The sequence below is a fragment of the Scyliorhinus torazame genome, chromosome 7 (genome assembly GCF_047496885.1).
Source record: "Scyliorhinus torazame isolate Kashiwa2021f chromosome 7, sScyTor2.1, whole genome shotgun sequence".
NCBI lineage: Eukaryota > Metazoa > Chordata > Chondrichthyes > Carcharhiniformes > Scyliorhinidae > Scyliorhinus > Scyliorhinus torazame.
In genome coordinates this window covers 9,299,110-9,326,953 of record NC_092713.1, presented here as the reverse complement: position 1 = coordinate 9,326,953, position 27,844 = coordinate 9,299,110, and the positions used below count along the sequence as shown (strand labels likewise).

General features: G+C 46.2%; 1 protein-coding gene across 1 annotated transcript in view; it reads right to left on the bottom strand.

Annotated features, from left to right (window-relative positions):
- Positions 1-16,668: 16,668 nt before the first annotated feature.
- Positions 16,669-27,844, bottom strand: part of rabggtb (Rab geranylgeranyltransferase subunit beta) — a 49,970-nt gene continuing 38,794 nt past the window's right edge. Inside the window, exons 8-9 of the mRNA XM_072510298.1 lie at positions 21,188-21,337; positions 16,669-19,318 (exon numbers count right to left, since the gene is read on the bottom strand). Coding sequence (XP_072366399.1) covers positions 19,178-19,318; positions 21,188-21,337 — 291 coding nt within the window. The 3' untranslated portion in view covers positions 16,669-19,177. The remainder of the gene's footprint in view (positions 19,319-21,187; positions 21,338-27,844) is intronic.

Sequence of the window (27,844 nt, the reverse complement as noted above, 5' to 3'; positions counted from 1 at the left end):
TGCCAGGCGGCAGGTGATGGAATTCCCACGGCTACTGCCACACACAGTACAGGACAGGGTGCTCTCGGGGGGGGGGGGGTTGGGAGTGGGGAAGATCTCGGAAACCTACCAGGTGATGCAGGAGGAGGAGGAGGCCTCGGTGGTGGAGTTGTAAGGTAAGTGGGAGGAGGAGTTGGGAGAGGAGATCGAAGAGGGGACATGGGCAGATGTCCTAGGGAGGGTGAACTCTTCCTCTTCACGTGCGAGGCTCAGCTTCATACAGTTTAAGGTGCTGCTCAGGGCACACATGACCAGGACAAGGATGAGCAGGTTCTTTGGGGGTGAGGACAGGTGTGTTAGGTGCTCAGGGAGCCCAGCAAATCACACCCATATGTTCTGGGCATGCCCACGCTGGAGGAATTTTGGAAGGGCGTAGCGAGGACGGTGTCGAGGGTGGTAGGATCCAGGGTCAAACCGGGCTGGGGGCTCGCAATATTTGGGGTGGCAGAGGAGCCGGGAGTGCAGGAGGCGAAAGAGGCCGGAATTCTGGCCTTTGCGTCCCTGGTAGCCCAGCGAAGGATTCTCCTTCAGTGGAGGGATGCGAGGCCCCCAAGCGTGGAATCCTGGATCAGCGATATGGCAGGGTTCATTAAATTGGAGAGGGTGAAATTCGCCTTGAGAGGGTCGGTACAAGGGTTCTTTAGGCGGTGGCAACCGTTCTTAGACTTTCTGGCAGAACGATAGACATTGGTCAATGGCAGCAGCAGCTCGGGGGGTGGGGTTACTTTATTTTTGTTTATGTTATTTACACTGGAGGGTCTGAGGGGGTGTATACACCTGATGTCTTAAGTCGGGGTGTTAATGTTAATTTATTATTTAGGTACGGGGGGGAGGGGTTTGGGGGGTTGCTTTTTTAGATTGTGTTTTGTCCTTAACCCTGTTGGGTTCTTTTTTCTTTCTCATTTTGTTATTGATATTTTATGAAAACCTTTAATAAAAATTTTTTTTTTTTTTTAAAACAGAGGGATTGAATTTAAGAGCCGTGAGGTGATGATGCAGCTGTACAAAACTTTGGTAAGGCCACATTTGGAGTACTGTGTACAGTTCTGGTCGCCTCATTTTAGGAAGGATGTGGAAGCTCTGGAAAAGGTGCAAAGGAGATTTACCAGGATGTTGCCTGGAAAGGAGAGTAGGTCTTACGAGGAAAGGTTGCGGGTGCTAGGCCTTTTCTCATTAGAACGGAGAAGGATGAGGGGCGACTTGATCGAGGTTTATAAGATGATCGGGGAATAAATAAGAGTAGACAGTCAGAGACTTTTTCCCCGGGTGGAACAAACCATTACAAGGGGACATAAATTTAAGGTTAATGGTGGAAGATATAGGGGGGATGTCAGAGGTAGGTTCTTTACCCAGAGACTAGTGGGGGCATGGAATGCACTGCCTGTGGAAGTAGTTGAGTCGGAAACATTAGGGACCTTCAAGCAGCTATTCGATAGGTACATGGATTACGGTAGAATGATAATAGTGTAGATTAATTTGTTCTTAAGGGCAGCACGGTAGCATTGTGGATAGCACAATTGCTTCACAGCTCCAGGGTCCCAGGTTCGATTCCGGCTTGGGTCACTATCTGTGCGGAGTCTGCACATCCTCCCCGTGTGTGCGTGGGTTTCCTCCGGGTGCTCCGGTTTCCTCCCACAGTCCAAAGATGTGCAGGTTAGGTGGATTGGCCATGATGAATTGCCCTTAGTGTCCAAAATTGCCCTTAGAGTTGGGTGGAGGTGTTGACCTTGCGTCGGGTGCTCTTTCCAAGAGTCGGTGCAGACTCAATGGGCCGAATAGCCTCCTTCTGCACTGTAAATTCAATGATAATCTATGATTAATCGAGGACAAAGGTTCGGCACAACATCGTGGGCCGAAAGGCCTGTTCTGTGCTGTATTTTTCTATGTTCTATGTTTTATAGAGAACACAAACCCTGGAATGGGAATCCCAGCTTCAGGAACCCTGTACAGGAAACACAAACGCTGGAATGGGAATCCCAGCCTCACGAACCCTGCATAGAGAACACAAACCCTGGAATGGAAATCCCAGCCTCAGGAACCCTGTACAGGGAACACAAATCCTGGAATGGGAATCCCAGCCTCAGGGACCTTGTACAGGGAACACAAATCCTGGAATGGGAATCCCAGCTTCAGGGACCTTGTACAGCAGTGATGTTCAAAGTGTGGGTTGTGACCCACAGATGGGTCACCGGATGGTGTAGAATGGGTTGTCAAAAGGTCAGCAAAATGGTCCCCAAATATCAACTGACCATGTTTACCGTTTTCTCTCTCGGCAAATTCTCACTGCAGTACTGTGTATGACCGCGCGAGGCTGATGTAGAAACCAGTGCCGTGGACTTCATTGCCTCTCTGGGCCAGAGTATAGTTGAGCAGTTTGCAGTCAGAGACCTGTAAAATCCTCTGCTACTGTGTTCAGCATCAGGCTCTGTATTATTTCTTAATTTCCCATCCGAGATCTTGTTAGGTTTTGAACGCATGAACATGACGTGGTTAAACTGTGCAATACTGAGCCTGTTAATCTTTCCAGCGCTTGAACGCAATTTTCCAAATGCTAAAAATGGCTGTGAAGAAGTAAAATAATCAAATAATGCTGAGTTACACCCTTTCGCAATGTGTCAGAGTGGACCTGTTGTTTACTGTGACACAGCAGCTCAATTTACAAATTTACATTCAATAATAAAGAAGTGCCAACAATGAGTGTGACTTTTTAAACAGTAATTATGGAGAATCTTTTCTGAATGTGGCGTGGGTCGCAATAGTCGGCCATTCTGTAAACATGAGTCGCTCGAAAAAAGGTTTGAAAAACACTGTTGTACAGGGAACACAAATCCTGGAATGGGAATCCTAGTCTCAGGGATCCTGTACAGGGAACACACAAATCCTGGAATGGGAATCCCAGTCTCAGAGACCCTGTATAGGGACACAAATCCTGGAGGGGGGATCCCAGCCACATGGAGTGGCCATTCATCCTGTTTATTAGGTTTGGGGGGTATTTGGTTTTTTTGAACGTTTGGAAAATTTCACTTGGATCACACCAGATTCCAAATGGTGTGTTACTCATTAGTTTCATTAACCAAATATTGCAGTTTCTTGTTTTGCAACAAACTATAAAAGTCTGTTTCTCATCAAAAGGGTGGGGTACCTCTGCAGAAATGGCTAGGAGGAATCATTTAAATAGTTTGGAATTTCAGGATCCATGTGCAGTGATACTTGAGTGAGCGCTGTGACAGTGGGTATAGAGTGAGGTTCGAATAGGAACACGGGAATATGGAACACTCATTCAACTCCTTGAGTTGCCCTGTTGTTTCAAAAGATCGGGCTATTCTGTACCTTAACTCCATTTAACCAAATTTGTCCCATATTCGTAATACCCTTTACATACCCTGTGTTCAGTTTTGGTCTCCTTACCTGAGAAAGGATGTACTGGCAACAAAAAGAAAATGCTGGAAAATCTCAGCAGGTCTGGCAGCTTCTGTCGGGAGAGAAAAGAGCTGACGTTTCGAGTCCGATGACTCTGTCAAAAGCTTTTGGGTACTCTTTAAAAAAAAAAATTTTTTTTAAAGAATAAAGAAAAAGAAATACTTAAAACGTGAGGATACTACTACACAGTTAGCAGCACTTTCCAAACATTTCGTAAAAGATTTTAGCTCAAATAAACTCAAAGATAAACTCCCTTTTGATGGCAACAGTCCTCATAGATTTTTACTCTATAGCAAATTCCAGTAACATTGCCACACAATGCCCTGCTGTTCTTAGGGTGATCTGAGAGTGGGCATCAAACAGGGTTGAAGCATGTGCCTTTAACACACACGCGGTCTTGTTCGAGATCTCACAGACACCACCTCCAACAGTCTTCAGTGTTTCCTTAAATCGGTTTTATTCCCTTCAACTTTACCTTCGATTGTTTTTATAATCCTTTAGAAGTTCCTTTCCCCATAACTGATCAACCCTTTTTTTACTTTATGGCTATTATATTTTAAAAGTAAACTTACACTATTTTGCCTCATCTATTTGCAAACTTCCACTTGTATATGTTCCTTTTGAAATATAACAGCCAACTTTAAACCAATTCTTCTAACTGCCTTTTCAAACTACCTGTCTTCACAACTCCTTTATTGATGTTTGACCTTTGCAATTCAATTAAACCATACAAGCTCGTTCCTAGTACATGACAGTATGAGAATGGTATTGCAAAAAATAACTTAAGACTATAATTTTCCTCACTGTCCAGACAAACAGATGTGGAGATGCCGGCGTTGGACTGGGGTGAGCACAGTAAGAAGTCTTACAACACCAGGTTAAAGTCCAACAGGTTTGTTTCGATATCACTAGCTTTCGGAGCGCTGCTCCTTCCTCAGGTGAATGAAGAGGTATGTTCCAGAAACATACATATAGACAGATTCAAAGATGCCAGACAATGCTTGGAATGCGAGCATTAGCAGGTGATTAAATCTTTACAGATCCAGAGATGGGGTAACCCCAGGTTAAAGAGGTGTGAATTGTACCAAGCCAGGACAGTTGGTAGGATTTCGCAGGCCAGATGGTGGGGGGTGAATGTAATGTGACATGAATCCCAGGTCCCGGTTGAGGCCGCACTCGTGTGTGCGGAACTTGGCTATAAGTTTCTGCTTGGCGATTCTGCGTTGTCGCGCGTCCTGATAAACAGAGACAAGGGGCTTGATTCTCCGATTCTGCGGCTGTGTCTGGAGCATGTCTTACGGCCAAAATGTCAGCGCCCCCCCCCCACCAATGTCCACCTGGTGGGGGGGGGCGAACAGCCACGCCACATAAAGCCACGGCTTTCCCTGCAGATACGGCTGGAGAATTGCCAGGTCTGTGGCTGCACCTGCGCACGTCGGTGACCTGCAGTGGCCGCGCTGTACAACATGGTGCCAGCCGCGCGCGGATCCAGCCTGCCGGATAGTGCCCCCCCTGTAACCTACCTCGTCATTCCCGGACCACCCCCCACCAGTACCCCTAGCCCCGTCGAGGCACCCCCGGTCAGCGGAACGCGCCCCCGCGCCGCCCCCCCATGACTGTGGCGGCGCCGGACACAGCCCACAGCCGCCACGCGACTGGACGAGAACTCAGAGTAACAGGGATACACGCCATCGTGAAGACGCCCCATCGGGGTTGGGGCATCGGGGGAGGGCCTTCAGGTGACGTCCTGAGGCCGTCGCAATGGAGTGCAGCGTACCCACCAATGACGTCGCTTTGGAGGGTGCGGAGCATCCGAAAACAGGCGGCACCCCCGATTATGCCGTCAAAAGGGATTCTCCGCCCAATCGCCAAATGCGATTTCAGAGCCAGGCAATCGGAGAATCCTGCCCATGGTCTGACCTATCGATGGATGCTAACGACCACAGGGCAGTATTTAAAAGATGAGCTTTGAGAAATAAACTAGAAGTTATCTTTACGCTCCAGGATGACACTAGAATATCGGATGGTTTTAGCAGAGACAGAAACCTGATAGCTTGTTGTGGTACAACCAATATCGGATTGATCCATTACAGTGACCAGTCTAATTTTCGGTTTGGATTCTGTTAATTTTGATTCTCCTCAGCACTGCTGCCACACAGCACCAGGGACCCGGGTTCGATTCCAACCTCGGGTCACTGTCTGTGCGGAGTCTGCACCTTCTCCCCGTGTCTGCGTGGGTTTCCTCCGGGTGCTCCGGTTTCCTCCCACAGCCCAAAGATGTGCAGGTTAGGTGGATTGACCACGATAAATTGCCCCTTAGTGTCCAACGGTTAGGTGGGGTATCGGAATGGGGCGGGAGCGTGGGCCATGTTAGGGTGCTCTTCCGGAGGGTTGGTGCAGACCGGATGGGCCGAATGGCCTCCTTCTGCACTGTAGATGTTCTATGATTCTCCTACTCAAAAGGCAATGCAACATTTTAAGCACACAAGTGTTTGGAGATGTTTTTTTTTTCTAACCCGCAGGCCAAATTCTTTCTGAAATGCTCAAGAATGCATCAAACACACTAATGAATGATTTTCGGGAATTCTATTAATACAGCTGGAAAACCCATTCTTCAGTGGACAAAGAGTAGCTCTTCAGCACATGGTTTCCACTTGGATTGATTCCTCACTTGTCGAATCAACTACTCACTACTTTCCCTGAGCGTTAGAGACTGAGATGGTCTTCTTTTAAACTGCTGTACTTTCTTGAATTTGCATAGTAAAGATTGTTTTTTTTAATTCAAAATCCTGGGGAATATTGTGCCTTTATTCCAAAAGCGAGTGTCTTAAATCTCAAACTTTGTCAACCTCATCCCTAACCGGTTCCTAACAACAAATGGGGATGGGGTTGGGGTCCTGCCCAGGATCGTAGCAATGTGTTTCTACATCCCAAGGCACTGTTGAACCAAGTCAATACGTCAAATGTAGTCACTGTTGTAATGTAGGAGACAGGGTTTACATCGTTGTTTGTGGGACCTTCTATGGAAATAAATGAGCAGACCATTCTTTTTCGGTATTGGTTGAGGTTTGAGAAGAAACTTTCTCCAACAAAAACGAGGAAGGATGGAGCCATTGTTTTATGATCCCTGCTCCAAACTCCATTCCCTAACTCGGGCATTGTCAAACTTCAGGAGAGCGACCTGCGGGTGGGTCGCGGGCGGGTGTCGGGAGGGTCACGGAGCCATCCGCCGTGATGTTACGATTGCGCAAATCCACGCGCAACAGCCGGTTTTTAATAATGCCGGCTGCGAGCAGCTTTCAAAATGGCCAGGAGCAGATTTTTAAAATGCTGCCGCGCTGCGCATGCGTGCCCGATCATCGGTGCGCATGCGAGGCACGCATGCGCAGCGCGGCCGCATTTTTAAAATATGGTCAGAGCCTTTTTTTTTCCAAGTTCGGGGGGCCAGAGAGACAAAGGGACCATTGGGGCCAAAGGGACCCAAAACCATTTCCTCCATTTTTGGCAGCAACAAACAAGGTAAGAGAAAATGGTGGGTCGCGCAGGTCGGCCGGCGTGGGTCGCGCTGGCCGACTGGCGTGGGTTGCGAAGGTCGACCACGTTGGGTCCCGAAGGTTGGCCGGTTGGTAAAAATGGGTCCCCGGAAAAAAAGTTTGAAAAACACTGCCCTAACGAACCAACTTCATCCCTCTTCCTGCCAACGGTCTGAGATTAAACCGGTCTGTTCATAACCTTGGACCTCATCGTAACATTTGATGCTGGGATGAGCTTCCATTCATGTTCATGACATCACCAAGACCGCCTATTTCCACATGCGTAATGTTGTCCAACTTTGCCCATCTGCTGGTGAACCTCTCAGTCATGTCTCCATTCTCTATAATCTCCTCCAACCCACTCTTCCAAGATATGTGCGTACCTCTAATTCTGGCCTCTTAAGCCCCCGCCCCCATTTTAATTGCACCGCCATTAGTGGCAGTGCCTTCAGTTGGTTGGGCAGCAAACACTGGAATTCCGTCTCTATTTCCTCTTTAAGATATTCCTTAAAGTTTACCTCTTATCTAAGTTTTGGTCATCTGACCTTACGTGGCTGGATTTTATAATTTGCTTTATAATGCCCCTGAAAAGCATCTTGGGACATTTTATTACACTAAAGCCTCTATATAAATGTTATATAGAAATATAGAAAATAAGAGCAGGAGTTGGCCATTTGGCCCTATGAGACTGCTCCTCCATTCAATATGATCATGTTTCATCCTCTATCTCAACACCATACTCCAGAGCTCTCCCCATACACCATCACACCTTTTAGAGTCCAGAAATCTATCCATTTCCTCCTTAAGGCGACGGTGCAAAAGAGATTTACCAGGATGGTTCCTGGTATGGAGGGCATTAGCTATGAGGAGACGTTGAATAAACTCGGTTTGTTCTCACTGGAATGAAGGAGGTTGAGGGGCGACCTGATAAGAGGTATACAAAATTATGAGGGGCACAGACAGAGTGGATAGTCAGAGGCATTTTTCCAGGGTAGAAGGGTCAATTACTCGGGGGCATAGGTTTACGGTGCGAGGGGCAAAGTTTAGAGTAGATGTACGAGGCAAGTTTTTTTACACAGAGGGTAGTGGGCGCCTGGAACCCGCTACCGGAGGAGCTGGTGGAAGCCCACAAATGGCATTGTTGCCCAATGAATCATATCGGACACCTATAATGTACAGCAACTCTCTCTCTAAAACACCTACTTTTCCAGAACTCTGAGGGAAACCTGTCTGCATCGATGGTGCAACTATCTTAACAAGGTGGGGCGTGGTCTGAAGCGGCAGATGGTGATGTTACCATGCATCCCCTGCTTTCGTCCTTCTGGATGGTAGAGGTTGTGGGTTTGGAAGGTGCTGTCAAAGGAGGCTTGATGAGTGCATCTTGTAGACACACACTGCTGCCACCAAATGTCGGTGGTGGATGGGGTGGCCATCAAGCGGGCTGCCTTGACCTGGGGCGGGGGGTGTTGAATTTGAGTATTGTTGGAGCATCACGCATCCACGCAATTGGAGAGTACCCCCCACAATACTCTTGACGTGTACCTAGTGGCTGGCGATGGGCTTTGGGGAAGCAACAGGCGAGTTACCTTTAAGTAATGGGAGTTTATCAAATAGCTGTAGTGGGTGTACCTTTAAGAAATGGGTGTTTATCAAATAGCTGCAGTGATGTCAGAGTGTGGGTGGAGCTGGCCTGTCCGTTTTACTTTCGCTTTGGGCTGTCAGCTACAGGGTGTGCTTAGTTCCATTTTGCAGACTGGGAGCTGCATCCAGAGAAACTACGTGTAATTTTGGTCTATTTCTGCATGAAAGGCATGTCTTCAAATCACTTGCTAATTTAAAAGTGATAACTGCTCTCAGTAGAGAATTTAAACCTGATGTCTGTGTTGAAGAGGGTGTTTGTCTTATGGATATTGCTAGGAAAGATTAAGGGTTACTTATAGAGTACTGTATTCTTTGGGGGGAGTATTTGAGTTGATAGTTGCTGAGATGTTTACTGTGTGTTTTAAAATGTTAACTGGATTCACAGAATAAACATTGTTTTTGTTTAAACATACTTTTGCTCTCTGTTGCACCACACCTGTAAAGTGGGCCCTTGTGCTCCCCAGAACCAAAATCAGAACTGGGAAAAGAAAGATATGTAGTAGGTTTTGAAAAGGTGAAAGCGAGGAGGAAAGGGGGAACATGCGTCAGTGATGAGGGCAGGAAAGAGTAAATGACAAATGTTTTGTGGGGGGGGGGGGGGGGGGGGGGACGGGACATTAACTCGGTTTCTCTCTGCACAGTTGCTGCCAGACCGGCTGAGTATTTCCAATACTTTTTATTTCAGATTTTCAAGCAGCCTCAAGTGTTTTTCTTTCACCTGAACCAAAGACAGTTGCTGAGCAAAGAGATGCAGGTCTGAAAGCAAGTTTTCACAGAGGATCAACACCTCAAAATGTTAATTCTATTCCTCGGTGTTCTTGTTTGACCAATCACACCAATAATAGCGGGTTATTTGAAAATAAGACTGTGTAAAGATCCACATCTTACTCCTAGTCCTGTTGCATAGACTGACTGCAGGTCATGGTACTAACACATCACATCCTGTTGATGTGATGCCGATTGACAGCAGTTTTAGATCCCTTAAAGGCATAGGCTACATCCCTTTTTTTCTAAAGATTTACCTTCAAAGAATCAAACTATTCACATGGCAGCAAAGGAAAAATAACTTTGCTTCTGAATGCACTTTAACACAGAGCAATAGATGTACAAATCTCGAAAACATTGGTGGTTTACTTATTCATTCAGCTTTAGTTGCTGAAAGATGCTGGATGCACTTGGGGGGAGGGTGGTGTAGTAGTATCGACGCTGGACGAGTAATCCAGAGACCCAGGGCAAGGCCTGGGCTCAAATCCAACCGTGGCAGATGGTGAAATCTGAATTCAACATAAAGTCTGGAATAAAAGCCTAATGATGAAAACATTGTAAAAAAAAAAAAAACACGAGAATGTGAGGTACGCAAGTGAGCGTGAGGAGCACAAAACGCACAAGTGTGTGTGAGACAAACGCACGGTGAGTGAGAGACAAAAGGCACACGAGACACAAAACCTGGGTTGGCCACTTCCCGACTTTAAAGTGGAGATCCGCTACGAATGCAGGGAAATTCAGTCAAACGCAGGAAAAACAAGCAGGTGCAAAGTTCCTGTATTCAGAACTTGCAGGAACCCAGACAGCACTGAAACTAACAACCATCTGCATATTGATGAGCGATCCCCAGGAACAATTGGAAACAGTTAAGGTAAACAAGGCCAAGCCAGGCTCCTCGGCGCCAGCAGGAGCCAAGACAAAGGAAGGCCAACGGACACTTAGGGACCGCCCAGCGATCAGGGAACAGCTCCAGTATTGGAGAAATCGATCCAAATGATCAGAACTTAGTCCAATCACTTGGAACCAGGTACGGGGTCCACCCCGAATGGCGCGGAGCCCCTGGGGACTAGAACAAAGAACAAAGAAATGTACAGCACAGGAACAGGCCCTTCGGCCCTCCAAGCCCGTGCCGACCATACTGCCCGACTAAACTACAATCTTCTACACTTCCTGGGTCCGTATCCTTCTATTCCCATCCTATTCATATATTTGTCAAGATGCCCCTTAAATGTCCCTATCGTCCCTGCTTCCACTACCTCCTCCGGTAGTGAGTTCCAGGCACCCACTACCCTCTGCGTAAAATAGAGTCCCCAAGTTCAATTCGTCCTTCTTGGCAGGGTCTCTCAGCAGCTCGAAACAACCATTGACTGTGACCTGCCTAGTAGCTGCATCAACCAAGTAAGTCTCCAGTCAACGCACGCTACGAGATAGGCGCTCCGAGCTACCGGTCTATACCAGCTTTGAAGCCTGCTGACTCAGAATCGAACGAAAGGCAATTTGTTCCCCTGACCTGGTGGGCCAGTTCCAAAGTTAAGTATAGGCCTTTTAGTGTTAGAGATCGTCCAGTAAGTAGAGTTTTATGCATGAGTAGTGATTGACTGTGTATAATAAATGTGTTTTGATTTGAATCTTACTAACTGGTGTATTGAGTTATTGATCAGCACTTGAACTTGAACCTCGTGGTGGTATCATAAAGATACCTGGCGACTCTAGAGCAAAGGTTATAGAAACAGAGCAAATTAAGTAAAGATACAACGAGCAACATTTAAGAGCCAACCAAAAGTTAGCAACACCAGTACCACGTGATAGCGAGGCTAGGAGTAGTGCAGTTGAACATGTGGCTGTAGGAATGGTGTAGGAGGGAGGGCTTCAGGTATTTGGATAATTGGAGCGCATTCTGGGGAAGGTGGGACCTGTACAAGCAGGACGGGTTGCATCTGAACCAGAGGGGCACCAATATCCTGGGAGGGAGGTTTTCTAGTACTCTTCGGGAGGGTTTAAACTAATTTGGCAGGGGAATGGGAACCGGATTTGTCTTCCAGCAACTAAGGTAGCCGATGTTCAGGATGTCAATGCGTGTAGTGAGGCAGTGGAGAAGGGAACACTGACAAAGGAGAGTACTTGCAGGCACGGAGATGGGTTGAAGTGTGTATACTTCAATGCAAGAAGCATCAGGAATAAGGTGGGTGAACTAACGGCATGGAGCGGTACTTGGGACTACGATGTGGTGGCCATCACGGAAACTTGGATAGAAGAGGGGCAGAAATGATTGTTGGAGGTTCCTGGTTATAGATGTTTCAATAAGATTAGGGAGGGTGGTAAAGGAGGTGGGAGGGTGGCATTGTTAATTAAAGATAGTATAACAGCTGCAGAAAGGCAGTTCGAGGAGGATCTGCCTACTGAGGTAGTATGGGTTGAAGTCAGAAATAGGAAAGGAGCAAACACCTTGTTGGGAGTTTTCTATAGGCCCCCCTTTAGCAGCAGAGATGTGGAGGAATAGATTGGGAAACATATTTTGGAAAGGTGCAGAAGTCACAGGGTAGTAGTCATGGGTGACTTCAACTTCCCAAATATTGAGTGGAAACTCTTTAGATCAAATAGTTTGGATGGGGTGGTGTTTGTGCAGTGTCCAGGAAGCTTTTCTAACACCGTATGTAGCTTGTCCGACCAGAGGGTAGGCCATATTGGATTTGGTACTTGGTAATGAACCAGGGCAAGTGATAGATTTGTTAGTGGGGGAGCATTTTGGAGATAGTGACCACAATTCTGTGACTTTCACTTTAGTAATGGAGAGGGATAAGTGCGTGCAACATGGCAAGGTTTACAATTGGGGGAAGGGTAAATACGATGTTGTCAGACAAGAATTGAAGTGCATAAGTTGGGAACATAGGCTGTCAGGGAAGGACACAATTGAAATGTGGAACTTGTTCAAGGAACAGATACTACGTGTCCTTGATATGTATGTCCCTGTCAGGCAGGGAAGAGATGGTCGATTGAGGGAACCATGGTTGACAAGAGAGGTTGAATGTCTTGTTAAGAGGAAGAAGGAAACTTATGTAAGGCTGTGGAAACAAGGTTCAGACAGGGCGCTGGAGGGATATAAGCTAGCCAGGAGAGAACTGAAGTAAGGGATTAGGAGAGCTAAGAGAGGGCATGAAAAATATTTGGCAGGTAGGATCAAGGAAAACCCCAAAGCCTTTTACACATGAAATGAAAATGAAATGAAAATCGCTTATTGTCACAAGTGGGCTTCAAATGAAGATACTGTGAAAAGCCCCTAGTCATCACATTCCGGCGCCTGTTCGGGGAGGCTGTTACGGGAACAGCCTCCCCGAACAGGCGCCGAAATGTAGCGACTAGGGGCTTTTCACAGTAACTTCATTTGATGCCTACTTGTGACAATAAGCGATTTTCATTTCATGTGTAAAAGGCCTTGGGGTTTTCCTTGATCCTACCTGCCAAAGATTTTTGTCTGAACCTTGTTTCCACAGCCTTACATAAGTTTCCTTCTTCCTCTTAACAAGACATTCAACTTCTCTTGTCATATGTGAGAAATATGAGAATGACTAGAGCGAGGGTAGGTCCGATCAAGGACTGCAGCGCGAGATTGTATATTGAGTCTGAAGAGATAGGAGAGGTCTTGAACGAGTACTTTTCTTCTGTATTTACAAATGAGAGGGGCGATATTGTTAGAGAGGACAGTGTGAAAGAGACCGGTAAGCTCAAGGTGATACTTGTTAGGAAGGAAGATGTGTTGGGCATTTTGAAAAACTTGAGGATAGACAAGTCCCCCGGGCCTGACGGGATATATCCAAGGATTCTATGGGAAGCAAGAGATCAAATTGCAGAGCCGTTGGCAATGATCTTTTCGTCCTCACTTCAACAAGTGTGGTACCAGGCGATTGGAGAATGGCGAATATCGTGCCTTTGTGCAAAAAAGAGAATAGGGATAACCCTGGGAATTACAGGCCAGTTAGTCTTACTTTGGTGGCAGGCAAAGTAATGGAAAGGGTACTGAGGGATAGGATTTCTGAGCATCTGGAAAGACACTGCTTGATTAGGGATAGTCAGCACGGATTTGTGAGGGATAGGTCCTGCCTCACAAGTCTTACTGAATTCTTTGAGGTGGTGATCAAGCATGTGGATGAAGGTAAAGCAGTGGATGTCATGTACATGGATTTTAGTAAGGCATTTGATAAGGCTCCCCATGGTAGGCTTATGCAGAAAGTAAGGAGGCATGGGATAGTGGGAAATTTGGCCAGTTGGGTAACGAACTGGCCAACCGATAGAAGTCAGAGAGTGGTGGTGGATGGCAAATATTCAGCCTGGAGCCCAGTTACCAGTAGCGTACCGCAGGGATCAGTTCTGGGCCCTCTGCTGTTTGTGATTTTCATTAATGATTTGGATGAGGGAGTTGAAGGGTGGGTCAGTAAATTTGCAGACGATACGAAGATTGGTGGAGTTGTGGATAGTGAGGAGGGCTGTTGTCGGCTGCAAAGAGACATAGATAGGATGCAGAGCTGGGCTGAGATGTGGCAGATGGAGTTAAATCCTGAAAAGCGTGAGGTTGTCCATTTTGGAAGGACAAATATGAATGCGGAATACAGGGTTAACTTAACGGTAGGGTTCTTGGCAATGTGGCGGAGCAGAGAGACCTCGGTCTTTGAAAGTTGCCACTCAAGTGGATAGAGCTGTGAAGAAGGCCTATGGTGTGCTCGCGTTCATTAACAGAGGGATTGAATTTCAGAGCCGTGAGGTGATGATGCAGCTGTACAAAACCTTGGTACGGCCACATTTGGAGTACTGTGTACGGTTCTGGTCGCTTCATTTTAGGAAGGTTGTGGAAGCTTTGCAAAAGGTGCAAAGGAGATTTACCAGGATGTTGCCTGGAATGGAGAGTAGGTCTTACGAGGAAAGGTTGAGGGTGCTAGGCCTTTTCTCATTAGAACGGAGAAGGATGAGGGGCGACATGATAGAGGTTTATAAGATGATCAGGAGGATAGAGTCGACAGTCAGAGACATTTTCCCCGGGTAGAACAAACCATTACAAGGGGACATCAATTTAAGGTGAATGGTGGAAGATATAGGGGGGATATCAGAGGTAGGTTCTTTACCCAGAGAGTAGTGGGGGCATGGAATGCACTGCCTGTGGAAGTAGTTGAGTCGGAAACATTAGGGACCTTCAAGCAGCTATTGGATAGGTACATGGATTACGGTAGAATGATTGGGTGTAGATTAATTTGTTATTGAGCTGGGACAAAAGTTCGGCACAACATCAAGGGCCTAAGGGCCTGTTATGTGCTGTATTTTCTATGTTCTATAAAAAAAACACAGGGGTGTGAGAGACAAAACGCCCACGCGAGACACAAAACGCCCACGCGAGAGACACAAAACGCCCACGCGAGAGACACAAAACGCCCACGCGAGAGACACAAAACGCCCACGCGAGAGACACAAAACGCCCACGCGAGAGACACAAAACGCCCACGCGAGAGACACAAAACGCCCACGCGAGAGACACAAAACGCCCACGCGAGAGACACAAAACGCCCACGCGAGAGAGACAAAACGCCCACGCGAGAGACAAAACGCCCACGCGAGAGACAAAACGCCCACGCGAGAGACAAAACGCCCACGCGAGAGACAAAACGCCCACGCGAGAGACAAAACGCCCACGCGAGACAAAACGCCCACGCGAGAGACAAAACGCCCACGCGAGAGACAAAACGCCCACGCGAGAGACAAAACGCCCACGCGAGAGACAAAACGCCCACGCGAGAGACAAAACGCCCACGCGAGAGACAAAACGCCCACGCGAGAGACAAAACGCCCACGCGAGAGACAAGACGCCCACGCGAGAGACAAGACGCCCACGCGAGAGACAAAACGCCCACGCGAGAGACAAAACGCCCACGCGAGAGACAAAACGCCCACGCGAGAGACAAAACGCCCACGAGAGAGACAAAACGCCCACGAGAGAGACAAAACGCCCACGAGAGAGACAAAACGCCCACGCGAGAGACAAAACGCCCACGAGAGAGACAAAACGCCCACGCGAGAGACAAAACGCCCACGCGAGAGACAAAACGCCCACGAGAGAGACAAAACGCCCACGAGAGAGACAAAACGCCCACGCGAGACAAAACGCCCACGCGAGAGACAAAACGCCCACGAGAGAGACAAAACGCCCACGAGAGACAAAACGCCCACGCGAGAGACAAAACGCCCACGCGAGAGACAAAACGCCCACGCGAGAGACAAAACGCCCACGCGAGAGACAAGACGCCCACGCGAGAGACAAAACGCCCACGCGAGAGACAAAACGCCCACGCGAGAGACAAAACGCCCACGCGAGAGACAAAACGCCCACGAGAGACAAAACGCCCACGAGAGAGACAAAACGCCCACGAGAGAGACAAAACGCCCACGAGACACAAATGCACACGATGTGTGAGACAAAACGCACGAGTGAGCCAAAACACACGAGACACAAAACGCACACGAGTGTAAGACAAAACGCACACAAGTGTAAGACAAAACGCACGAGTGAGCCAAAACACACGAGACACAAAACGCACACGAGTGTAAGACAAAATGCACACGAGTGAGCCAAAACACACGAGACACAAAACGCACACGAGTGTAAGACAAAACGCACACGAGTGTAAGACAAAACGCACACGAGTGTAAGACAAAACGCACACGAGTGTAAGACAAAACGCACACGAGTGTAAGACAAAACGCACACGAGTGTAAGACAAAACGCACACGAGTGTAAGACAAAACGCACACGAGTGTAAGACAAAACGCACACGAGACAAAACGCACAAGACAAACGCAGTGAGACAAAACACATACGTGAGAGAAAAAACACGAGGGAGAGACAAATGCACACAAGTGTGAGGCAAAACGCAAACGAGTGAGAGACAAAACGCAAACGAGCGAGACAAATGCACGAGCGTGAGACAAAACGCACACGAGTGGAGAGACAAAAGGCACACGGTTGAGACAAAACATATACGAGTGGAAACAAAACGTACACAAGTGAGTGAGCCAAACTCACACGAGTGTGAGACAAAAGGCACACAATTGAGACAAAAGGCACACGAGTGCGAGACAAAATGCACACGAGTGAGTGAGAGACAAAATGCACACAAGAGAGAGTGAGGCACAAAACGCACACAATGAGTGTGAGACGCACAGTTTCTCCTGTGGGAACGAGTGAAGAAAATTCTCCTGCAATTCTACTGTAAAATGACAACACAGGATATTCTCAATCACAACAACTGTGTTTTATTTAAGCACTCAGGTAAAATGAGCAAATATACTCGTCCAATGAGTTGTTTGCTCGTTTCAAATCCTCCTCACTATACTGCAATTAAATCATGACAAACCCACAAATTCTTTACTTTGAAATAAATATGTTGAACTAAAGGTGGGTTTATTTGGTGAAATTAAAAGCAGAATTCCTTCCATCGGTCATTGTAAGATTACAGAATATCACACAAAACATGTCAATTTTTCAGTTTAACGTGACCAGCAAAACTTTTCATGATACCAGGTGATCTTCCACCTCGATTAGATATTATTTAAGTTATGACTCTATATTTTCCAACAGTTTATACAGAACAGCAGCTCCACTCAAGTGGTTCAAAGCTGCAATGAGAATGTGGGCCTCACAAAGCGAGTTATCTGTAAAGAAAATAAATATCAACCTTCATGGAAGAGCGCTATATTATTGATGTTTCAGGAAACGGCAATCAGGCATCTTTCCCATTCCAGGTCAGAACCAAGGCAAAAAGAAATGGTGGTCTGCAGAATGATTGGACTCAAGTTCCCCCTCTCCTGCCCCTGCAGCGCCAATGCTACATCTATCTAAACTGTTGTCCCTGCTGTTTTGGGTTTTATTTCTGTTCATCCAATTCTTCCATTGGTATTTTCAGTTCATTCCTAGGACATATTGCAACTTCCTGTTTTGGTTTTCAGTTAGACCTTGTAGCTCCTTTCGATTCCTTTAATGCCCCTTCACCACCACCTGGACGCTCTCCTCCAAGCCACACACCATCCGGATTTGGAACTATAAATCGGCTGTTCATTCACTGTCGCTGGGTTAAAATCCCGGAACTCCCGCTCTAACAGCACCAGGGACGTACCTACACCTCATGGGCTGCAGCGGTTCTAGACGGCAGTTCACCACCGCCTTCTCAAGGGCAACTAGGAATGGACCATAAATGCTGGCCTGACCAACGACGCCCAGATCCCACCAATGTGTTAAAAAGTCAGACTACTCAAACTGCCCACGTTTATCCCCTCCAGCAACAGCTACTGCCACATTTGCTCGTCCAGAGTCCTCTTCACAATCGCTAAACCCAGGGATAGAAAAACAAGTGAGATTTTAATGAGACGCTCTACTGTAAACATGATATTGTACCTCATTAGAACTACCTTTCACTACAAAGATTGATCTGAACTCTGGACAAAGCAGCTTCATTCCTGTTATGCAAACAACCACAATCTGAAAAAAAAAAATGTACCTCCCACCAATTTGCACTATCAGTATTTAATCAGTGCCGTAGAGCAAACTAATTAACCGGTACAGAAACAGAAAACTCTATTTCAAAGTTTTCCTCCAATGCACAGATTTTATATGAATAAAAATTCCCCTCACCCACTCCTCTCCAGATGTTCTTAGGGAGCTCTGAAAGTTAACCGCTGCTTGACAGCTAGGTTAACATTGCTAGTTTGATAGTAAATAAAGTAGCACTGTGCTTATCTTAAGTCTGAAGGCAAACCCAAAACTTCACAAGAACAAACTATCTCGAAAGCACCTTCCTCGGCCTCCGGATATACCAGAGCACTTCAGTGAATGAAGCACTTTTCTAAGGGGGAAGTTGCAATGGCAGCAAATGCAATCGTGAATCGACGCGGTCCTGTAACCGGGCATTCTGTTTTCATGACAATCGGTTGACAAATGCATATTGGCCAGGACCACTGATAGCGCTCTCCGGTTCTTCTTCAAAACAGTAGCTGTGGGATCTTTTACGTCCACCTGAGGGCAGATGGGGTCCCGGGTTTCATGTTTCGTCCGAGGGTCAGGACCTCCTGCAGTCCAGAGATGTGGTCAGGCATCTGGATTTGGGGCTTGAATCTTTAACGTTCTGACTTAACGGGCAAGGGGGTCTCTGAATCAAGGCTGACTGACATCTCTCAATTTAAAATTAATTCATTAAACTTTGGCTGTAAAACAAAACTAAACCAGAAACCTGTATTTTGGGTCTTTGGATTTTGTTTTGAACTGGGACCCTGTGAAATTCAACAGCGATTCACACACCTCTACAATTGGAACATCACCCAGAGACTGAGTGCCTCTTCTCTATAGACCATCAACAGTCAAAATTTAAGTATATAAATAATATAGATTTGTATATATATATATATATATGATATATATATCACACAAAACAATTTAAAATAGGAAAAGGACATTAGTGTAAGTCAGCATATATCACAAGATGACCATCTCGAGATGCAGTTAGTTGCCATGACTGAAGGTGTGTGATCAGTAAAGTGTAAGGTTGCACCTCCCCATCCCTCGCAGCAGTGCCACACAGTAGAAACCACACCATTAACAAACTGATTCCACGCAATAGATAAAACCTACAAATTATTGCCAAACGCCAAGTGAGATGATGGGTGAAGTGCCCTCTGCCAAACGTTGATCAAGTTCTGTCCACAATAGCATTCAAACAGCACCGAGAAGAGGCCCAAGACTCTCTTCTTTAACACAGCAACTCGGGCTGGATGCCAATCCTCCGTAGGGTATCCTCCGGCATACAGAACACTGGGTTAACAGGCTTAATCTGCTTGTCCCCCAGCAGGGAGAGACCTGCCACTCCAAACAGGGTGTGAAAGGGATCAACCTACAACAGGGGGGAAAAAAACGATATTTCAGAATTGAGACATTTCTCTCAAAGAAGTATTGACCAATAACTATCCCCCCCCCCCATGCAAAATTACTAATAAATCTTTGCATTCCTCCACCCGCACAAGCAGCACTCGAGTGGACGGCTAAAACGCGTATCACAATGGAGGGCAGAAGAATGTCAAAATTACAAAAGGTTTTGACACGAGTGAAGAAGAAGTTACTTCCTCTGTCGGAGGGGACGGGGGTGGGGGGGGGGGGGGGGTCAGTAAAAGGACAGAGGTTTAAGACAACGAGCTGGAATGTGCGGTCGGTAGATTCAATAGTAATTTCTTTTCTTTTAAAGTTTGAAAAAAAAAAAAAAAAAAAATTTAGAGTACCCAATTCCTTTTTTCCAATTAAGGGGCAATTTAATGTGGCCAATCCACCTAGCCTGTATATCTTTGGGTTGTGGGGGCAAAACCCACACAGACACGGGGAGAATGTGCAAACTCCACACGGACAGTGACAAAAGCCGGGATTGAACCTGGGACCTCAGCGCCGTGAGGCAGCAGTGCTAACCACTGCACCACCGAGCCACCTTTTCTTCAATGGTAATTTCTCAGCACAATTTGATAAATATTTGAAAAGGAACGTTTTGCACTGTTATAGGGAATAGCAGGACAAAGGATGGTTCTTTCAAAATGATTTTCATTTGCGCCCATACTACAAAGGCTATGGGACCCAACAACATTGCCACAGGAGTGCTGAAGACTTGTGCTCTTTACCTAGCCCTGACCCTAGCCAACCTGTTCCAGTAAAGCTACCACACAGCAATGTTCAAAATGTCTACAAAAAAGCAAAGCACATCTAACTTGGCCAATCACACCCAAATCGGCTCTCAATCATCAGCAAACTGATGGAAAGTTTCATCAACAGTGGTGTCAAACAACACTTGCCCGTCAATAACCTGCTCATTAGACCTGAGCTGACAAGTGGCAAGTAACATGCACACCTCACAATTGCCAGGTAATGACCAACTAGAACAAGGGAGAATCTAACCATTCCCTTTGACATACAATGGCATTCCCAAATCCCTCACTATCAATATGTTGGGCGGGTTACTATTGACCAGAAACTTTATTGGAGCAGCCGTATAAATACTGTGGCTACGAGAGTAGGTCAGAAGCTGGGAATTCAGCAGCAAGTAACTCACTTCCTGACCCCTCAAAGCCTGTCCACCATCTACTTAGCACAGGTCAGGAGCTGCCTGGATGAGTGTAGTCCCAATAATACTTGAAAGACTTGACACCCTTCAGGACAAAGCAGGCCACTTGATTATCACACTGTCCACCATTCCAGTGGTAGCAGTATGTACCATCTACAAGACGCACTGCAGTAAGTTACCAAGACTCCTTCCAAACATCCATGCCTTCTTGCATCTAGAATCTAAAAGGACATGGGAAGCAGATGCAGAGGAACATCACCATTTGCCAGTTCCCCAGGCCTCTCACTATCCTGACTTGCAAATATATCAGCGTTTCCTTCAAAACGGTTGCGCCAAAATCCTGGAAGTCCCTCACGAACAGCACTGTGGGAATATCTACACCAAGTAGACTGCAGCAATGTAAGGCGGTGGCACATCACCACCTTCTCAAGGGCAATTAGAGCTGGGTAATAAATTCTGGCCTAGCCAGTAACCCATAAACTAATTCAAAAGATCATTCCATGATATCTGCGTCTTCATTGATTTGTAACCAAACTCCTAAGTTCTGGATACAGCAACATTTCAAAAATGTAAGCTTCCAATTACAATAAACGGGCCATGGCGCACGATTAAATAAGCACCTCCCCACCACTGCCCTAATCCTCGTGGCCACGCACTTACCACATCTCCAGGCCGGTCTGCAAATCCACCAGTCTCGTCATCCTGACAGGCCAATATAAAACGGCTCAATTTCTCCTTGTCGATCCAGTGCAATCGCCCAACGATTTTCAGAGAGGCTAGCACCCACCAGGAGTAACACACATCTGGCAACTGTGGGAAGGCAGGACAGCACGGACATCAATGGATGCAATGAACAAACAATTCCCATTCAGCTAACTAAACACATTCATCGCTTCAGCCTATTTATTAACCAAAATTTTGGTCAAAGATTCCATGGATCCCTGTGGACACTATGATCACTAGGACAGACTAGTTGGGCTACATGCCCTGCTTCGTTGCTGTATATTGTCACCCACTAATCTCAGTTCTTTTCATTTAAAGGGCGGGATGATTTTCATAAGATTTGTTTTTAAAGCAATGGTTATAAATGAGTTAAAAACTGGAGGCCTACGAATCGAGGGATCTGGGGCAACATTCTCAGCAGGTGAAACATTCTTGACTTTTGTTGCGAACACAAAATAAAGCATCCAGGTCATGAGAATACTGATCAAGCATTTCTCAAATACTTAATACTGATAATCCCCAGGACTTTAACCTTGTGACAATGAAGAAACAAAAAAGCCGGGACGGTGAGGGAGCCTGGTGGGTGACGGAATTCCCTTATGCCTGCTGCCTTCACCTTTTGGATGTGGAGGATGAGGGTTTGCAGGGTGCATTTGAAGTAGCCTTTACAAGGTGCGACAGGATACACTATTGTTACAGATGCCTGGTCAGATCTCAACAGTGGCTAAGATACGAGACCAGAATTGGAACATTTTTTAAATTCTGTAAGACTGCTCGGAAAGATCGATTCTCTCCAGGAATGATTGCATAAGAAATAGGGCTTGGTTATTTTTTCAAACAAAGCTTTATTAAAGCAAAAGAAACTTCAAACCTAACGAACAGATTACATGCACCTCTTCACCCTACCACACAATTTCCCACTAAACAGCATGTAAAATGAACATTCAGCTCTCAACTCCACTTATGCAGGCAGGTAAGAAAGATACTTGCATTTACAGAACATATTCCTGCTGTTAGTGCAGCTCCTTTAGACCCCTTTTCGAAAGCCTAGCAGCTTTTCATGGCCTCTCCCGGTGGTTTTCCGAATCTTTCTTCCCCCCCACCAACCCCCAATCGAACAGGATGATTTTTCTCTGAGCTCCGCCCAGCCCCTTAAACAATGGTCCTGCCCAGGCATGTTGGACTTGAACTCATCTTCGCTACTTGGAGTTTTGATTGCCCACTCCAGTTTACAGGACAATGGATCCTGAGTGAATCACCCCGGCTGAACCTGGATATCCGGTTTATTCCCATTCACAAGTTTAAGTCTGAATGGGACAATGTACCTCAGGCCAGGTGTGGGCGTATACCTGGCTCGTTTAGCACAGGGCTAAATCGCTGGCTTTGAAAGCAGACCAAGGCAGGGCAGCAGCACGGTTCAATTCCCATACCAGCCTCCCCGAACAGGCGCCGGAATGTGGCGACTAGGGGCTTTTCACAGTAACTTCATTTGAAGCCTACTTGTGACAATAAGCCATTTTCATTTCATTTCGTATACCTCTGACTCAGTGCTAGCAGTTTTACCCTCAGCTTTAACCCCTATATTGCCCACTATATCTTCAATCCCATTTCCTAACATCTCCCTATCGTAACATCTCCGCTCCTGAAGAAACAAACCAGCAATATGCACTGATGGCTTCATTTTCAGAACTCTTTCTGATTTTAAACATTTAAGAAAGCATACAATTTACATCAATACGATATATCATTTTACAATTTGAAACATGTAATCAGATGAATATAGTCCATTGCAGTCTTCTCCCATGTCACAGTCGTGATGGGGCATCAGCAATCACATTCTCTTCTCCTGCCACATGTAGAATTTGTAAATTAAACGGTTGTAATAACAAACTCCATCCGAGTCGTCTTCCGTTTTGAATTTGTCCAGGAACTTTAAGGGATTATGGTCCGTATATACAAGTGTGTCAGATGTATTGATGCTGACATAAATGTCAAAATGCTGCAACGCTAATACCAAACCTAAGGTTTCCTTTTCAATGGTCGAATATCTCTTCCGGTGAATATTGAGTTTCCAAGAAAAATACCCGATTGGTCGTTCAATTCCCTCGTCATCTTCCTGCAGCAGTACAGCACCGACATCCACATCACTCACATCAATTGTCATCTTAAATGGCTTGGCATAATCAGGCATCATCACCACTGGTGCAGTGGCTAACTTCAGATTCTCGAATGCCTCCTGACATTCCGGAATTGAATGACCAATCGGGTATTTTTCTTGGAAACTCAACATTCACCAGAAGAAATATTCGACCATTGAAAAGGAAAGCTAACGTTTGGCATTGGTGTTGCAACATTTTGACATTCCGATGTCCACTGATATATATTTTTTAAAAATTGAGTGCCCAATTAATTTTTTCCAATTAAGGGGCAATTTAGCGTGGCTGATCCACCTACCCTGCACATCTTTGGGATGTGGGGCCAAAACCCAGGCAAACATGGGGAGAATGTGCAAACTCCACACGGACAGTGACCCAGAGCCGGGATCGAACCTGGGACCTCGGTGCCGAGTCAGCAGTGCTATCCACTGTGCCACTGTAATGCCCCCGTCCACTGACATTTTGAAGTTTTTTTTTTTAAGAAGTCCAGTCAGGGAGCTACCATGCTGCTGGAAATTAGCATGAATTTCCGCTAGAGACCAGTACTACCCAGAAATCTCAGTACTTCTCTCTTAGTGGCTGGTACGGGAAATTCTTCAATAGCCTTCGTCTTCACATTCCGTGGAGCCATCTGCCCAAGTCCAATGGTATGGCCTAGAAAAGTGACTTGAGCTTTCGCAAACTCACTCTTCGCCAAATTTTCCACTAATCCAGCTTCTTTCAATCGACTGCACAACCCTTCCACGCGCTCCAGATGTTCCTTCCGCGCCTGACTGAACACCATCAAATCAGCAAGATACACTCCACAATTCTTTAGTCCAGAGATAACTGTGCTGGTTAATCTTTGGAATGTTGCTGCCGTGTTCTTCATCCCAGGTGGCATGACCTTAAATTGATGCAGCCTATTTGGTGTCACAGGAGCCGAAATTTCCTTCGCCCTGTCTGACAACGGTCCTTATTTATTCATTTACGGGATGTGGGCATCTATGTTAGGCCAGCATTTATTGCCCATCCTTAGTTGCCCTTCAGAAGGTGGTGATGAACTGCCTTCTTGAACCGCTGCAGTCCTTCAGGTGTAGGTACACCCACTGTGCTGTTAGGGAGGGAGTTCCAGGATGTTGCCCCAGCGACAGTGAAGGAACGGCGAGATATTTCCAAGTCAGGGTGGTGAGTGACTGGGGGGGGGGGGGGGGGGGGGGGGAATCCTCCAGGTAGTGGGGTTCCCAGGTATCTGCTGCTCTTGTCCTTCTAGATGGTAGTGGTTGTGGGTTTGGAAGGTGCTGCCTAAGGAGCCTTGGTGAGTTACTGCAGTGCATCTTGTAGATGGTACACACGGCTGCTACTGTTAGTCGGTGGTGGAGGGTTTAAATGTGTAAGGGAGAGAAATCATGCAGGCTGCTTTGTCCTGGGTGACGTCAAGCTTCTTGAGTGGAGTTGGAGCTGCACTCATCCAGAACATGTGGAGAGTATTCCATTACACTCCTGACTTGTGCCTTGTGGATAGTGGACAGGCTTTGGGGGAGGGTCAGGAGGAGAGTTACTAAGGCTAGGAATCCTAGCCTTTGACCTGTCCTGGTAGCTTAATTAATATGGCTGGTCCAATTCATTTTCTGATCAATGGTACTCCCAGGATGTTGATTGTGGGGGATTCAGCGATGGTAATGCCATTGAATGTCAAGGGGCGGTGGTTAGATCCTCTCTTGTACGAGATGGTCATTGCCTGGCACTTGTGGTGCGAATTGCCACTTATCTGCCCAAGCCTGGATATTGTCCAGATCTTGCTGCATTTGGACAGGGACCGCTTCATTATCTGAGTCCCCACGAATGGTGCTGAACATTGTGCAGTCATCGGCAAACATCCCCACTTCTGTCCTTATGATGGAAGGAAGGTCATTGATGAAGCAGCTGAAGATGGTTGGGCCAAGGACACTATCCTGAGGAACTCCTGCAGTGATGTCCTGCTGCTGAGATGATTGACCTCCAACCACCACAACCATCTTCCTTTGTGCCGGGTACGACTCCAACCAGCAGAGAGTTTGCCTCTGATTTCCATTGACTCCAGTTTAGCCCGGGCTCCCTGATACCATACTCGGTCAACTGCTGCCTCGATGTCAAGGTCAGTCACTCTCAGCTCAGCTCTGGCATTCAGCTCTTCTGTCCGTGTTTGAAGCAAGGCTTGAAATATCCTTTCAGTAAGTCAAGTTTGGTAATGAAACGTGCTTGTCCCACCTTTCCAACACAGTCTTCCAAGCGAGGAATAGGAAAAGCTGATTTCTTAACTGCGTTGATCTTTCTATAGTCCACACACAATCGTAGTCTTCCATCTGGTTTTGGCACCAGGACAATTGGTGAACTCCAATCGCTGCAACTCACTTTGATGATACCTTTAAGCACGTTGTGATCTCCTTTGCATCTGTTTGGATTGAGCTGGTTCTTTAATGGGAAAAAGCATTTCCGATATTTGGATCATGCATAATTACTTTCGTATGTCATAACTCTTTCAGGTCATTTTGATTTCCGCCCCCCCCCCAGAAGATGCTCAATAATTTATCCCAACTTTTGAATGCCTCCTAAGGGGAGGTGGTGGTGTAGTGGATTTGTCACTGGACTAGTAAACCAGAGACCCAGAGTAATGCTCTGGGGACCCAGGTTCAAATCCCACCACTGCAGATGGTGAAATTGGAATTCAATAAAAATCTAGCAGTAAAAGTCTCACAATGACGATGGAACCATTGTCGATTGTCGTAAAAACCCATCTGGCTCATTAATGTCCTTTAGGGAAGGAAATCTGCTGTTCTTACCTGGTCTGGCCTACCCGTGTCTCCAGACCATGGAGACATCAATGTGTCAAACTTTAGGGAGAGGTTAAACAGGACTGGTAAGTTGGCGAGAAAGCATATAAAATTGTCACAACATGTGAAGAGGCGGATAAGAAATAAAAAATGTAATTTTGGGCATGGGGAGAAGGTTGTGGTTGATTCTTATCTGCCCCCTCAGGGGCAATTAGGGAGGGTAAATGGCCCAGCCTGCGACGCCCACATTCCATGAGCGAATTTTTAAAAAATCAGCGCCCAATTTAATCGTGGGAATGTCAATTTCAAAACTGTCTGATTTCTCAGAGTCTGCGTGTTCTCCTTGTGTCTGCGTGGGTTTCCTCCGGGCGCTCCGGTTTCCTCCCACAAGTTGTGAAAGGCGTGATGTTAGGTAATTTGGACATTCTGAATTCTCCCTCCGTGTCCCCAAACAGGCGCCGGAATGTGGCGACTAGGGGCTTCTCACAGTAACTTCATTGCAATGTCAGCCTACTTGTGACAATAAAGATTATTGTTATTATTATTCTCCCTGACACTTCCTCCTTCATTCTTTCTCTATCGTTCTTTTGAGCATATTAACATGACACACGGAGTCCTCCTGGCGATCTTATCAAATAATTCCCCTCACTCAGTTTCCTTTCAATCATATAGAGCCCACTAAATCTTACTTTTAATGGTTTCCCTCCCATTGGTAACAATACCAGAACTTTCTCCCCATGACCAAAATTACATCTTTATTTCTTATCCACCTCTTCATCACATGTTGTGACAATTTTAAATGCTTTCTAGCCAACTCACCAACCCTGTTTAATCTCTCCCTAAAGTTTGACACACAGTCCACCAACGCAGTCTCTGATCAACTTCTGTTTGATCAATTTAAGTGGTCCTCTCACCTCATGATCAAATTTTAGTTGATTCATTAGGTGCATCCCTAATTGCAAATAATACAAAGGGAGTTCCTTTATCCTGATCCTCTGGATAATCCTGACAATAGGTCCTCAACATGGTCTTTACGATTGATGCCATCTTTCTAATGCCCCTTGTGATTGCGGATGATACGCTATTGAGATAAATTGCTTTACTCCTAAACTATCCATAACTTCCTTGAGTAACTGCGACATAAAATTGGATCTCTGATCTGATTAAAATTTCTTTTGGTAGTCCATATCTAGTAAATAAAATTTGGTTAGTTCCTCTACAACACTCTTTGATGTAATGTTTCCTAATGGAATTGCCTCCGGAAATCTAGTAGATTCCTATTTTTGGTTTTAGGCAGGGGTCCCAAGCAATCAATTAGGACCCTTGTAAATAGTTCCTTGAATGTGGGACTGGGTATTAATGATGCTGGTTTGATTACCACCCGAGGTTTCCCGATGACCTGACATGTGTGACATGTACGGCAAAACTCAACTACATCCTTATGCAGTCCAGGCCAAGAAAAATGTTTTTGTATTTTTCCATGCGTTTTCCTCACCCTTAAATGGTCTCCTACTGGAACCTCATGCACTATCTGCAAAACCTTCTTTCTATAACCCACCGATAATACCACTTGATGAACCTCTGCCTGTTTCTCATTTGCTTGAATATGTAACGGTCTCCATTTTCTCATTAATACATTATTTCCA